The sequence below is a fragment of the Chelmon rostratus genome, chromosome 12 (assembly GCF_017976325.1).
Source record: "Chelmon rostratus isolate fCheRos1 chromosome 12, fCheRos1.pri, whole genome shotgun sequence".
Taxonomy (NCBI): domain Eukaryota; kingdom Metazoa; phylum Chordata; class Actinopteri; order Chaetodontiformes; family Chaetodontidae; genus Chelmon; species Chelmon rostratus.
This window is the reverse complement of record NC_055669.1, coordinates 21289934-21305549: the sequence shown is the minus strand read 5'-3', so window position 1 is coordinate 21305549 and position 15616 is coordinate 21289934. Positions and strand designations below refer to the sequence as shown.

At 41.6% G+C, this 15616-nt stretch overlaps 1 protein-coding gene across 1 annotated transcript in view; it reads left to right on the top strand.

Moving 5' to 3' along the window:
* Positions 1–11923, top strand: part of st6galnac5a (ST6 (alpha-N-acetyl-neuraminyl-2,3-beta-galactosyl-1,3)-N-acetylgalactosaminide alpha-2,6-sialyltransferase 5a) — a 43898-nt gene extending 31975 nt beyond the window's left edge. The window contains exons 4-5 of the mRNA XM_041949247.1: positions 4220–4327; positions 8777–11923. Of these exons, the coding sequence (XP_041805181.1) occupies positions 4220–4327; positions 8777–9035 (367 nt within the window). The 3' untranslated portion in view covers positions 9036–11923. The remainder of the gene's footprint in view (positions 1–4219; positions 4328–8776) is intronic.
* The last annotated feature ends 3693 nt before the right edge of the window (positions 11924–15616 follow it).

Sequence of the window (15616 nt, the reverse complement as noted above, 5' to 3'; positions counted from 1 at the left end):
TCTTGACTAAGACCTCCACGCATCCACCACAGATTGCTTGGTGACAAAATGTTGTGCTTTGAACTTTGAAAGTTTTCTCATTTGGAAAAAGGTGTGTGTGTGTGTGTGTGTGTGTGTCTCGCCAGCCTGTTGTCATAAAGCCCAGTGGCTGTGTTTGCATATCACAACAAATCAACATGTTCCAGACAACCTGGGTCCTGTCTTAATTAAATGAAAATGAGAAGTCTGTGTCTTCAGCTGCGATAGCATCACTCTGGCTCCACGCTGTTGTTTGTCGGACAGGCTCTAATAAAGATGAAAGTCGGACAGAGGTGCTTCGTCACTATTCATCAAACTGCCACTCGGGCCAGCGCAGACACTAAAACGGCAGGAACTGACCGTTTGTAGACAGCAAGCAGTGGGTTGCATTAAAAGTCGGGTCAAAAACGGGCTCAAATCGTGCAGCTGAAGAGCGGTGCATCGCCATCTTTGCAGGAGAACATTTGTCTTTTATGACCGTGGCTGCTCGTTAACCAGTGGTACGCCAAGCAAGGCCGCTTCCAGTTTGGTAATGACTCTATTTGATAAACAGTTTGGATTGGTTCCAACTCTCCTCACATGCCTTTTGGATTGGATCAGCTAATTTATGCAGGTCTGGGACTAAATTTCATGGCAGTCTATCCCTTAGTTTCTCAAGATAGTTTCACCAAACATTGCATCACATTGCTAGTACATCTAGAAATAGAGCTGTGGACACACAAGTTTTTGCCAACCCAACACAGCAGAGATTATCTCCATAGTTACACTTGGGGGGCCTGTCTATAACTTTCCCCCCAACTCCTCTCAACTCTAATGTTTTCATCTCCCAGGAAGATGCGTATCTATTTCAACATCCCCAAGCAGGGAAGCCTTCAAAATACAAATGCTAAACAGGCTTTCTATTCAACTGTTTGACATATATCCGCTTTCACTGTCCTCTCTGTATGAAAATATGAGAGTCTGAATACCTTTTTAAACAACCAGGTAAACCCCCCACTCCAGACATGTCCCCCTCACCACCTGGAGGCGAGCGTGGTGGCGAGATACCTGCCTGGCTGTTTCCTGTCGAGACGTTTCTCACCTGGCTCGGGCTTTGTTTCTCAGTCGTGTCGAGTGAAAGCCTCCGCCACTGTGGAGGCTAGTTTGTATGTGAGGGAAGAGACAAGAACCAGATTTCAGAAAGCAGCAGGGGGGCGAGGTCGTCCAGAGATCAGCAGCTCGTCCTGTCAGCCCGCTCTCAAGCAAAAGGTTGAACCTCTGCCTCCTCAAGCCACATTGCTTTTTGATGCAATTGTGATGCATGTTTAATCTTGTTTTAAGGCTATTTTGCTGTTTATTCACACAGGCATACTGCTTCTGATTCATCCAATACTTGTTTTGTGACCAAATACACGATGGTCACAAATCAGCCTCAGCTTTATTCTGCACTCTGCACATTATGAGCAAATTAACACGACGGCGTTAGCATTTAGCTCAAAGCATCTAGAAGAGCATAGAAGTGTGTGAACATTTGACTCGTCTGCGGTGAAGTTTTTTCTTTTTTGGAGTCTTTATTCTCTTTGTGCTCTTTGTCCCAGCACAATTTTAAAAAAAAAAATCATCTGGGCTTCATGCAAAAAAGTAGAACTCATTTTGTTTTCTTCATTCACGGTTAATTTAATCTCATATGGCGAGCAGCTTGATGTTGGCGAACTGCAGCTTTACAGATGCGCTCAGAAAATGTCTCTGCTGGAACAATTATCGTTACGTTTGTAGGGGTTGTTTCTATTCATCTTGTAGCCTCACCACCATTTTTAATATTTCCAAAGGGGGCATCTCATAATGCACCTGATCACTGATGCACAGATACACCCACTGGTCACCAGTCCCAGTCGAGATGAGGTTCAGCTGTGCAGCGGGGGGAGCGTGACGAGATGCATAGTTCTGCCTCATTCAGCCGAAGGATTCAAATTTATCCCTGCTGAATTTTTTTACATCGGCTCACGCTTGAATATTTTCACACTGGGTGCGAGGGAACACAAATATGTTCTCGCTGTGTGAGGGAACGAGCATTTTTTTTCAGTCAGACTAATTTATAAATTGGTTTGATGAATACTGATTGTTCCAAAAGTGCTTTGGACCACAACGGCTAAACCCCCCGCGTGACCGTGCTCGGCAGTGATTACAGCCATGGCTACAGGCCAACGTGCGAGAGATCAACATCAGGAAGCTCTCTGTCAGTACTGCGCCGTGGAAAAGAGAGCTAGCAGCTCTGTGGGGCATAGCGGTGCTTTGAGCTAAATGCTAACATCAGCACATTCATAGTGACAACTCCATCAAGCTGATTTTTAGCAAGCAATATTTGCAATATTCACCATCGTAGTTTGGCGTGTCAGCATACTAACATTTGCACTAAACATATTACAGCTGAGGATGATGGGATGTTAGGTCATTAACCAAAGTGTTGGGGGAAAGTGTATGGATGTTTTGGTTTCTGAGGCTTACTGACACTGTACGACGGATCGAACTGTTCATCACAGTCACGGCCTGCAGGTGTGTGGTGGTTTTCGGCATACAGAGCTCCATAGCGCCTACCAGAGGTTAGAGGTGGAAACAGGTTATGTCCAGGGTGGGTGTGATGGGTGTGCGGTGATGTTTCCTGACTCTGGACATGTGTAAGTCCTGAATGGAGCGCATGTTGGCACCAAAGATTTTCTCTGAAGTCCTGACTGTCCGTTGTAGTCTGTTCTCGTCTTGTGTGTTCACTGATCCGAAGCAGACAGTGATGGATATGCAGAGAGCAGACCGGCTTATTGCAGTTTATAACTGGATCAGCAGCTCCTGAGGCGGGTTGAACCTTCTGAGCTGGCACAGGAAGAACATCCTGTGCTGGGACTTTTTGATGGAGTCTATGTTTTATGTCTTTAGATCCTGACATATAATGGATCCCAGAAACTTGAAGGATGATAGGGGGCAGTGTTGGGGCGGAGGTGGGGGTCATCGCCTCAGTTTTGAGCGTGTTCAGCTCCAGGTTGTTCTGACCACGCCAGAGGGGTTCAACCTCTCGTGGTTGTGCCGGATCAGGCTGATGACGGTTGTGTCGTCTACCTCAGGTCAAGATACGTCACTCAAAACCACAGATGTGAGCCATGTGGTGGCGCTAGGGAAGAAGTCGGGGGGGTCACAAAAGTCATCAGGTTTCATCCTCAGAGGACCATGAATGTCTCTACAAAGTAGTATTGCGTCAATCTTTGACTGTTTGGCTAAAACACATTGAGTGATTTTTTTTTATGGTTTCATTCAGCCCATTAACATGTTTTACTAGTTGCAGTTAATTATAAAAATCCTCCAAAGGTGACTTTGAAAGATGGACTGCATTTTTAAACTGCAGCCTGAATGTAAGAAGCTTCTGATAAACATTTCAGCGTATTTTATATTTCACAGTGTTCTCTGTGCAGCATATTTCAGCGAACGCTCTTAATGGCTTATTTATTCTGTTGTCGTAAATGCTCAGAGCTTTAGTCATTTTCTAAGTTGTACTTTTTCTTCTTAAAGATATTTTTCACTTCAGACTTATGGTTTTAATGGTCTTTTGGAAGTGGTGTAAGTTTTATGACTCTGGAGCCCATTAAATCAATTCAAATCCAACAAGGATTTCGTTAAAGTGTGTGGTAGTCAGACCGGACTGTTTGTTCATCTGACAGCAACCCTATGAGAGAGCACATGCTGATGGACATTTAGATTTAGAGAGATTTTCTAATGAAATGAAAATCAAATTCATATTTTTTTCATAGCGGCATATCTCAGAAAACTGTGCTCAGTGCTCATCTCTTTGCAGGCATGTCTGAAAACCTGCTGTCTGAAAGCAGCTGAAGCCTTAGTCATTTCAACTATCTGCACTACATGCAGTCCAAGGCTGCTTTCTGATTAGGGGTTTGATTATTTGACAGGGTTCATTTGTACCAGTCGATACGTAGGATGGATCTGTATTTTAATGAAGCTGTGAGGGAGCGTGAATGATCTCGCAGTCAGGAAAATCGACCTCTGGATTTAGACAAATCTTTATTCTGCCATAATACACACAGATGTGAGATTGTCTGATTATCTTTCCCAGTTAATCGCGTTCAGAAAAATCAAACACGGTACTGTTTTCACCCTTGTGGTCTCCCACGCATGAAATCCATCCAGCTGTCCTCTTTCTCCCTCCTCCTCTCCTCTGCAGGAGGATATCAAACTCCTGGCTGAGCACCGGCTGGTTCACCATGACCATCGCCCTGGAGCTGTGCGATAGGATCAATGTCTACGGCATGGTTGCCCCGGACTTCTGCAGGTGAGACAGTGGGGCTGAATGTAAAACACCATCATCAGCACATCAACAAGCACCATCACCAAGAGTTTTTAAGGCAGAGCTGTATATGCAGCCTTCAAGTGTATACACATTCATAGCGGCACAGCCACCTGATAAGAAAGATTAAAACTGCAAAGATATTCAGGCTGCTGATAAATAAAATGTCAATGTGGCTGGAGATGTTTTGGGAATGCTAAAGTACCTGTATATAATTGCAAAATAAGTCAGTAAACCACCCAGCATTACAAATATTTAAACTTCACACCGGTTTTTATATTTTGTGTGCATTTGAGACATGAGCGGGAGAAAGGGCAGAGGAGCGCGTTAATCATGCAAAAGCTGTGAAATGTGACTTTTTTACACATAAGGTTTTAGAAGAAAGTAACTTTAAGATCTGTCTCCGTAGACAAACGTCCCCGTTATAGCCTCCGTTTGCAGGCGCCTGGAAGGTGGAGTCAGGTTATCAGGGAGGATCAGCTCACCCGGTCTAATTCCCTGCTACACCGCTTAAAGGTCCACTGTGTTGGACTGAGGGTGAGCAGAGGGGTATTTGGTTGGTTGCGGTCTGCAATCCAACGCACTGGTCCTTTAAACAAGTGGCAGTCAAACAGTCGTCCCTTTGTTTCTCCGGCCTTTGCCCACCTTTTTTGTTTGGCTACATTTGTTTTGTTCGTCACACTGTAAAGCATCTCCACAGCCTATTTTTCACTCCATGCTCAGCAGACTCCAGAAGTAACATTAAAGAACTGAGTAGTTGTATTCCCCCAAATTCAGACAAAAGAAAGCTGTATGCCTTGGACGAATTCGAGATAAGACGGGCTTTGTTCGCCCTCTGGATTATTCGATATGGAAATGCAGACTTCTGAAGATCCAGCCCGTGAACTGGAACGCAGCTTATGTGAAAGAGGCGCACTCACATGAGGGATAAGACCACATGTGTGGCACAAAGGCAGAACATGTTTTACTGTTAACTTGACTGCAGAATGAGAACGTGTTCTTTTCACACCTGTACGAGACAGAACACGACACTGACACGGTGAACCAGCAGGTGTGATATACGCTTTAGCATGATACCAGGGTACATGGCGACAGTGTTTGGCAAATCTTTTGCTATTTAAGAATGCGTTTAAGAATTATCTCCCTCTATATTCACTTTATATTTTCCACTTTAGATCCACATTTTCTAGGTCGATGGCGGTTCTGAGGTTTTTCCTCCTTTTAATGAAAAACACACTAAATAAGGCAGAGAAACACCAAAGAAATGCAAAGAACTATGGGATACGTCGCCGATTCTGACTCAATCTTGCTCCCAGCAAGTTACTATTCCGGCCTCATTAGCAGAGTTTAATGGTTTGAATTACAGCTCACGTCTCATCCATCTCAGCCAACGCTTTAATTGGGGGATTTTATTGGACAAGGAACAAATCTTATTAGAGTTCCCAATAAAAAGAACAAACTGTAAAATGTTCAGTATAGCTTTGTTCCTGGTTCTGATTGATTCCAGGATTATTTTTTTATTTTGGCTTTAGGCACAGATTCAGTCTTGGTGGTAATGAAGAGGGAACGCTGGTTCAATTCTTTAAACAAATGGTTGTCTTAAGCTGATACTCGGCGATCCTTTTAGATCTAATAACAAGTGAATCTGCAGATTTTACTGGATGTGATCCAACTAAGAATTCAAAGACCATGTTTCTGTAACGTCAAGTCAGATATGTTTACTGGACATGAAGCGTAGAAATTTCTAAAGCCAAAGCATGAATAAACAACCAATAAATATAAATGATGCATCAACTGTTATATTATCAGGAACATGTTTATAATGCGCTCCTTTTTTTTTTATTCACTTCACTGCTGCTTGCTGCTTTGCAAGGTATACTTCATTTTGAATGACACATTTGACGATTGAAGGAAGTAGTGTTCGGAATGACTTCTTACTAAGTCACTTCTTTGGACCTGTGATTTTTATTTAGCGGCCCTGTGCCTCAGGCCTCAGTCACTGCAGTTTTGGAAATGCTGGAACACAGTGGTGCTTTTCACCAAAGAGACTAGAGAATGATATGAATCGATCAGGTTTTCGTGACTCCTGTTACTTGGTATGGACTAAACCACTGAACACTTTCAGTTTTACCAAAAGTTTGACCAAAATCAGGTCGGTTGTGCATTAGATTTAGATAAACAATCAAAAGGAACATCTTGAGGCGGTCCTTTTAAAAGCAGTAGAACATGCCATAGACTCTGTGTTCCCCAAATCTTCCAGAAAATACGACTTGAAGTCTCTGCAGAATTGAATAAATTAACAGGACAAGTGTCTGTAATTGAAAGAAAACCATGCATGAGAGAACACAGCTTGTCCTGAGTCAAAAATATCCCACTTTGCTTTGATTCACTCTCATTTATTCACTTGCTATTAAAGCATGTTGAGAGAAGCGAACACAAATATTATTCTCTTGATAGCTGGATTAATTTGTTTGTGCTACAAGATGATGTGGAGAACTTAATGCAGTCCAAAATCTATACAATCCAAGTCCTGAGGTATGTCTGTCGACTGGGCACGTGCCCAGAGCTGGCTGCAGGATCATACAGGGAAAGAGATGTGGAAATATGCACAGATATAGGACAAATCAAAAATATAAGTGTATGGTGATTAATATATGAAGATAAATGTCTCTACGGACATCCTGACTCGGGTAGTATTACCTGTGACGGACAGATCTGGGTCTGCTGTGTGTGAGATGGTGAAATGATGAACTGATTTAACATTTAACAAATTCAACGACATAAATTGTTTAAAATGCAAGAACAAGAGGTCTATTTTTATCATCATATTCAATAATTCAAATGAAAAACCGAGGAGTTCTTTATGGAAGGCGAACTAAGCTGTCAGAATCATTAGCAGAATCAGGAGGGTTGCCTCTTCCGATCTAAGAAACACTATGTGGCCAAAAGTATGCGGACACATCTGAATCTACAACATACAGTGATATTTAGGACAATAGTTTAGGGACGACGCTCTCCTGTAGACAGATGAGTCAATAAAGAAATGCTTTTCCCTGCATCGTTAGGAAGAGTGAGACTGGCCTTCACAGAGCTCTAACCTGAACCTCATTCAACACTTTTGGGATGAACTGGAACGCCGACCGTGCGCCTCCTCATCCCAACCTCAGTGTTGGACTAATGCACTAACTGCATTGCATATGGTCCACATATGTGTAGCCATGATGCATTTACGCCCACATGTTTGCCTTTCATCTGCTTCAGTTTTAATGTTTTACTCTCCTGTAAAGATAAGATGAACCTTTATTGATTCCCGGAGGGGAAATTCAGTTGCTGCAGCTCAAGGACACAAATGAATACAGATAAAGAAAGTACAAACTAAACAATTAGTGGTAGACGAAGCAAAAAAAGAAACCATACAAGAGCAATTAAAGCCTAAATTACAAGGCATAATTAAAATAGCATAAAAAAATAGCATAAAATAGCAGCAAAGTCAACAAGTGTAGTGTGTATATAGTGAACACCAGTCTAATATAGTATAATATGATTAAGTATTGATACTTAGTATTTGTCTGTATTAATATAGAAATAGAGTATATGTAAGCTGAAGGAGTTTGTTATTCTGTCATGTAGTTGTTGTTACCATGGTTACAGCTTGCCTGTTTACCCTGATTTCACACATGTGGGCACTAAATGATGGTCAGAAGGCTACAGGTAGATTGTTTTAACACACACATTACGCAATGTGATCACAATTATAAATATAAGAAAAATTTGAGTGTTAACGTTGATGATTGCACCATGGTGGTGGAGGTTAGCATAGCTTGACGTGATCGAACCCGACCAAAACATCATTTCTAAATTTATGTCCAAACCTGACCCAACGGGGCTCTTTTATCCTGTTTCATGCTTTAATTGCGCACATGACATTTTGTTTGTTTCGTATTTAGTCCGTTTTTTGTTTGATTTGTGTTTCTGCGCGTCCCTGTTTGACAGTGCATTGAATTTTTTTTTTTTAGTGAATAAGTGGAAAATTGCATTATGTGTCAGTTGCTTTATGACAGAAAACCAAACGTACAAAATTCACAAACAGCTAAATGTTAATACAGGAGGAGGAGGAGGAGGAGGTGGAGGAAGTTTCATTTCTGAACGGCGATGCCACGCCTGCTGTAACTCCACTTTTAGAACTTTTATTATTCCTGCTCAAACAGGACTCACACTTTAGTGTTTCTTTATTTGGCTTTTTGTGCTCAGCTGCAGGTGGCATTTAAATACAATTAAAGCAGGCTAAATTTGGCTGCGCAGGCCCTCTAAACACAGATCCAGCCGCCTCTTTCACCGCAAAATGAAAAACTCTCTGTGGTGTCACATGAAACTCAAGTGGCTCATTAAAGCGTTTTCTAAATGTCAGCCGTCTCTCATCTCTCACAACTGCAGGGAGCCTCAGCACAACTCTGTCCCCTACCACTACTACGAGCCACGTGGTCCAGACGAGTGCGCCATGTACATTTCTCATGAGCGTGGGCGGCGGGGCAGCCACCACCGCTTCATCACGGAGAAGCGGGTCTTCGCCAGTTGGGCTCGGACTTTTGACATCCACTTCTACCAACCGGACTGGAGCCCCCCGCCGCTCCCTGCCAACCGGACGCTGGAGGGGACGGGCACAGCTGCGCCCCTGGTACCCCAGAAGACGTGACCGGTGTCGCTACAGAGACACATTTCAGAAAAGCCGAGGATGGGGGTATATTTGCATCGAGGGCTTTGGACCCTTAACAAAAAGGAGGCGAGAAAATAGCGCAGATAAAGACTGGGTCTGGCTGATCCTGCTGGACATTTGTTCTGAACATTTCTCCAGCTCCATCGCTGCAGCTGCAGCTGTGTGTTTTGTTTACAGAGGTGAACCAGGCCAGACCAGTTGTACGTCAGTTTTTGAAAACACTTGTAAAGTGAGAGTTACACAAGGAGGCAACATCATGACACACTCCACTCTCAGTGCATGCATGCAGTCTTACTGTGGATCCTCCTTGTCTTTGTGCATACGTGTGAGAGTGTGTGTATACATATGTTTACCAGAGGGATCACAGAGGATACAAACTTGAGTTCAGGCTCTTCACAAAGCCTCTGTTGGATGTAGGATCTATGCAGGATTCGCTGCTTACACGTCGCTGAAAGAAAAATACCCTTACAGTGCCGGTAATCTAACAACGTAGTGCTGGAGACATTGTACGCTGAATACTAATAATAGCCCGCTGTGGCTGGAGTTAAATATGGCCGTGTGAAAGTGTGAATTATCACTGTTTAGATTTTACATTGGTTTTCAGACCCCTGTGCCGTGAAAGAAAGGCTCAAGCGCCTTCAGAGCAAGAACTCACTCTCCTGACTTTCATATATACTGCGTTTCAGATGTGTGTGTTGTAAACGCACTAGAGTGTCACACAAGGCAAACTTCATGGCTGAAGGACAAGTGTTTGCCATTAACCTGGAGCTTTTATCTCGCTCGTGCGCCTCCTCCGCCCAGTACGTATGTATCATAAGGCTTTGTTGGCTCCTGTCGCCAGTTAATAGCGCGATTTATACAGCTACAAGCTGGATTTCCATGTAAATGCACAGCTGTGTCACACAAGACAAGCTGGAGATTAAGATCGAGCGCAGGGATGCAGCAGGGGCATCCATCCTACTATATTCATCTGCTGCTGCTTCCGTGAGCCCGAATCGCCTCGCAGGAGAATTACACCGTTTTTTGTTAAACTGACGAGTATGTGATCTGTCACTCTTCCCCTCTCTCGCTCCCGATTGTGTTTTATGTGCACTCTCCTCTCATTTGATGGAGTATATTCTACTTGTAGACTCCCCCTTTCTCTTTCTGAGATCTCCTATTTTCCCCTCTTCTCTCCTCCATGAATAAGAATCAGGTCGTCAGTCTGGAGAAAGTGATGAGATGTGTGGTTATCTTAATGATACATCCTGGTGCTCAGTCCCTATCGATTTTGCCCTCATCTCTGTAATGTGAGTAATGAGGAGAGAGATGCTGTGGGTCAGATACATAGGTGCTCACACCCCGAGGATGTGTTTCACATCACGTTTCCTCAGTAGAGATGAGCCGATTCCTTTTCATGCATCGCCAGCAGCTGCAGGAGAGGTGTTACTGTTCTGTGTGTCGTCTGGCTCGGAGTCCCGCTGCTGACTTTGTACTGAAGCAAAAATCAAGATGTGGCTGTTTTTAGAGACGTTGACTATCCGCGACTGGCTGTGCACAGTGGTCTGTATTAGCAAAGTGATAAGCACTTGAATATTTTAGTTTCTCGCCTAATTAACTGAAACATAGTATGTTGTTTAGGGCTGCAGTGGCCGACTGTTTTCGTTTGATGAATAGTTTGGTCTTTTAAAATGTCAGAAAATAGTGAAAAATGCCAATCACAGCTTCCCAGCACCCGAGGTGACATTTTCAGATTGCTTGTTTTGTAAAAACAACAGTCCAAAACCTAAAAGCATTCAATTTGCAGTGATGTAAAACAGAGAAAAGCAGCAAATCCTCACATTTTACAAGGTGAAATGTTGAAATTTGAAATGTTTGCTTCATAAATAATTAAAAGGAATAGTTTGACATTTTGGGAAATAAGATTATTCCCTTCCCTGCAGAGTTAGAATCAGGTTTATTGCCAAGACGGTTCTGACATACAAGGAATTTGCGTTGCTAAAAAAGCTAGTAGTGCAAGTCAAGAAGCATAAATAGAAAATAGCAAATAGATATAAAATATGGAAAAAGATTATTATTTTTCGATGATAGGATTGGCATGCATTTCAGGTCTGTACAATAAGAGTGTATCTGCAGTGTGTTAGCATAGCTTAGCATGAAGTGAAAGCCAAAGCATAGAAAAAGACAATTTGCTGATTACTGGAGGTTTTGTGACAGACTATTTCTTGACTTGAGGAAGTTCCTGATCACAGCCAAGAAATAATCCAGCACATAACCCCCATAAAATCTTGTTTTTACACTTACTGTAGTTTTCTTACAGACAAAATAAAATGAATTGTATCGATTGGAGAGATTTAAAGGTACAGTGTATAGATAAAGCCAGATTTTTAGTTTAAAACATGTAAAGAAGTAACAGTTCTGACATTATGTCAAATACTTCTATGTATTGTGTTGCAGAAATATGCAGCAACAATCCCCCGGTGCTCCGAGCTCCCGGCCTGGGCAGACTTCGTCAGTCAATACGACCACTAGCTATACGGTTTACTGTGCTAACTAGCTGATAACAGCTAATAGCTACAGCACAGAATTCTTACACATTGTACCTTTAAAGATGCTGGTATCTTTGCACAGGGTGGGACTAGCTGTTTTATCCTGTTTCCAGTCTTTATGCTAAGATAAGATAACCGGCTGGCGACTCCAGCTACGCGTTTACTGTACAGACATGATAATTATCTCATCTATCACATCTAACTCTCAGCAAGAAAGCACATTTCCCAAAACATCAAACTTTTCCTTTTAAATGATTGATCAGTCATCAGTTGTTGCCAATTCATTTTCTGTTGGTCGACTAATTGACTAATCATTTCAGCATTAATGTCGATGTGTTATTTTTGTCTCTTTTTGCACATAATGGAAATGTATCATTCCATCCAATAAATTGCTTTTTATCAGTAATCTTGCATTCAGCCGATTCTTTATGCAACGGTAACAAACTGGAAAAACTGTGAGAACTAAAATTTGCATATTATCTCTGTATGTGTGTGTAGTAGCCTCCAGAGAAGCAGATGAAACATGGAGGCTTTGTGGAGGATGGGAGGCCAGTGACTCACCTTCACCCTCCGCTGACAACAGCTGCCGTTTTTACTTCTCCTCTCTCTTACTGTCTGGTTGTGACATCAGGCTGTGTCATTCTGAAATAATAATGAAAGACAGGCAGAGCTACAAGGCCATTACTCCCCAGAGCAACAAGCTTATCCTTGACCGCATTAATAGCTGAGTGCTGCAGCATTATTTTTGTAAAATTAGTCGTCACATAATCTGAAGGTAAAGCACACAGATCAAGGCAACATTACAAGATGATGAAGAGAAACCAAGTTATCAGCACAGTGTCGTGAACATTTAAATTACTAGACAGTTGAGTGCAATAAAATGTACTTAAACTGCATAACCAGTGTATGATGATTGATGGCTCATAATAATATTATATATTACTACAGTATGACTGTGAAACAGGTATTAAATTGCAAAGTACAATGGAAATGGTCCAGAATTATTTCCATCACATTTTTTCAGTGCTTCCCAGCAGTCTATAACAATGATTGCTGATAATATAGTTAATTAAATCAAGACGACTAATGGATGGATTAACCAATTAAAAATGATTAGTTAAGTTCATCGGTCTATGCTAAAATTGAAGCTTGCCCATTATGATTAGATGAACTCTCTGGCTGCAGCAGTGAAAGGGTTTGCTACAGGTCTGATGGTTCTGGCTGAACTCCCCAGAAAAGGATTAAACAGCCTCCTGCGAGCACAAGCCGCTGTCACAACAATCCCACTTACTTTACTGGTGTAGAACGTCTCTTGACAGCCCACAATCAGACATACAAAAAACATTTTATTTGTAACGCTGCTGCCTACAGGTCAAGAGAAAATATTTAAGGCTAGGAGTTTTTCATAGCTTCTAAAGCCTTTGTGAGGAGGCTGAATTTGGTGCTTTTTAAGACTGAAGAAAATGAGAATGTTTTCCCACAGGCCAAGGTGATGTCTTGTTTTGTTAGATTCACAGTCTAAAATCCGGAGTTAGTCAATTTACATTAACATAAAACATGGAAAAGCACAGTATTTCAAGGCAGAATGAGTAGAATTTTTCTAAAAACAAACAATGTATAAACTCATAGAGAATTAATCCCTCTCAATCTCTTCAATTCCACTAAAGTGTGTATGGTTTTTATCTGCAGAGGCCCTGTCCAGTGCCTGTAGTTCTTATTTTGCTGTGTTTGGGATGCTTCTGGGTGTCAGACATTGGGTAGTGGGTGTGTAGCCCCCAGCCAATTTCAGTGCACAGGGTGTGATGGCGAGCAGACGAATCCTACTCATTCTGCTAGCGAATGTTTGCTTCATACTAACTTGATTTAATCTATTACAGTTTCTGTAAATACAATGATAACTTGTGCTAGCTCTGCATTAAACAATTGTCCCCTTAAAATCAATTAGGCAATGAACAAAAAGTTCATTCTTGACCTTTTAAGATAGTAGAAGGAAATCTTAAGTCAAGGTTCACTTACTAGCTGTTTCTGGAGCTTTCAGCCACATCTCAATCTTCAACAACTGGAGTTTGGCTCTCAGCAGAAGGATGAGTTGACCTGTAAAACTTTGTCTGATAGCTAAATGTCAAAATTAGCAACAGTCAGATGACAGCTACATTGTATACGCTTTAAATGTTATTGCCATGTCAGTCGATACATTTAAGATACAGTAAAAACAATCTCACCTCAAAGTGCATTAAGTAGCTGTTCTGGAGCTTTCAGTCGGAACACACAATCTTCCTCAGAAGATGGAGATGGAGAAATCTTATGCAATCTGCAGTGCACTTATTTTAAATCTTAAAAAATGTATCAACTAAATGACTTTTCAGCGCACTTAACAGCATTTATCAGCAGATAGCAGCATCTCCTTGTTACTGAGAGACAAAAAAAATGTGAACTTAAATAAATACACATTAAACAAACAATGTTAGCGCGCACAGCAGCATCCAGCAACATCTCTTTGTCTTTTGGTCCCGATGAACATTTCTTTAACACTAATGTACTACTCACCTGAACACAGAAAAAATTGATTGCAAATTAAAAATGTGCAATGTCTGTGACATGTCTGCAAACATTCAGACATCAGCCAATGACAATTATCTCCAACTAACCAATTAATCAGTCTACCACTAGCTTGTAGGTCTACTGCAGCGTTATTTCAGCTAGCATTAGCTAAAGTGGCTACTTCCACAAACTCAAAATCTCGATCCTAGGTTCTAAGCTAGATTTGTTAGTTTTTTCTGTTTTTTCATGTTGATTTGAATGTTTTTGTACTGCAGCACTAGTTTAGCTAGCATTAGCTTTGTTGTTCTAAAAAGCATGTCCTTCTCCAGGATCCTCATCAGTATGTGTGCATTTGTTGCTGCTGTATGTTAATTTACTTGATAGAAATGCTCTGACTGTAATGACATAGCTACGTGTGAAAAAGAAAAGGTAAAAACGCTGAAATTAATTTGCTTGGCAGCAAATGAACTTTGCAACTTTGATTAGCACCCAGCAGCTAGCTTGCTCAAACCATAGAATTGGCCAAGTGGGCAGTGAGGCAGAGGCTAATATGGATCAGATTCCTGTTCAAACATGTGGTTTATTTATTTCAATAGCAGTTATTATGGTGACATTCACAGCAGAAATGTAGCTAGCTGGAAGAGCAAAGTGAGCGGAGCCTGCTCAGGCCTGTGTGAACTGACCAATCAGAGCAGACTGGGCTTTTTGGGCGTGGTGCTGCAACAATAGACAGTATGAGGGAAAGCAATTTGTTTTTGCTTTGTTGTTTTTACATTAAACCATGTAAACCTATTATAATAGACACCTAAAATAAAAGTAAAAAACTGAGAGTGAGCACGATATGGACTGAGAGTTCATTCCTGACCTTGGAAACAGCAGTTGATGAAACAATTTACTGTCTCCAAGGCCAAAAACGTTTCTATCTGCAGTCCTTCATTTGAATTCTCTTTGCTTTCTTAGTTTATACTTGGTGTAAAATCGACTTTGCATAAATGCATGAATTTCAAACAATGCAATCTGGACGACGGACAGAAAGCTGTTCATACTTATTACCAGGCTTTCTGTCTCAGCAGCCAACATCACACTGTTACACTTTCCCTCCTCGTCTTTATTTTGGTTTTCTTGCACAAAGTTTTAGAGAAAAAAAAAAACATTTAAATTTTAAAAACACAGTAAGTGAGCACCACTGAGCATGATTTATGCCACAGCTATTGTTGCAGATTAGAATGAAATTCTGTGACTGCTAAAATTACTATTATCATTCCTGGGAATGATTGACATTACAAAGCCTCACTGACAGGCAAGCAGTGGGAAACACCGAGTTTCCATGGAAATTGGACAACCTGCCAGGCGCACACACACGCTCTCCAAAACAGCATGTGTGTGCTTGTGTTTGTTTGTGCATAAATCATTAAATTTAGCAGGCTGCCACATGGGGCTAATGTTGTCGTCGTTCCACTTCTAAAGACAACGAGCGCACACGTGTGCGCT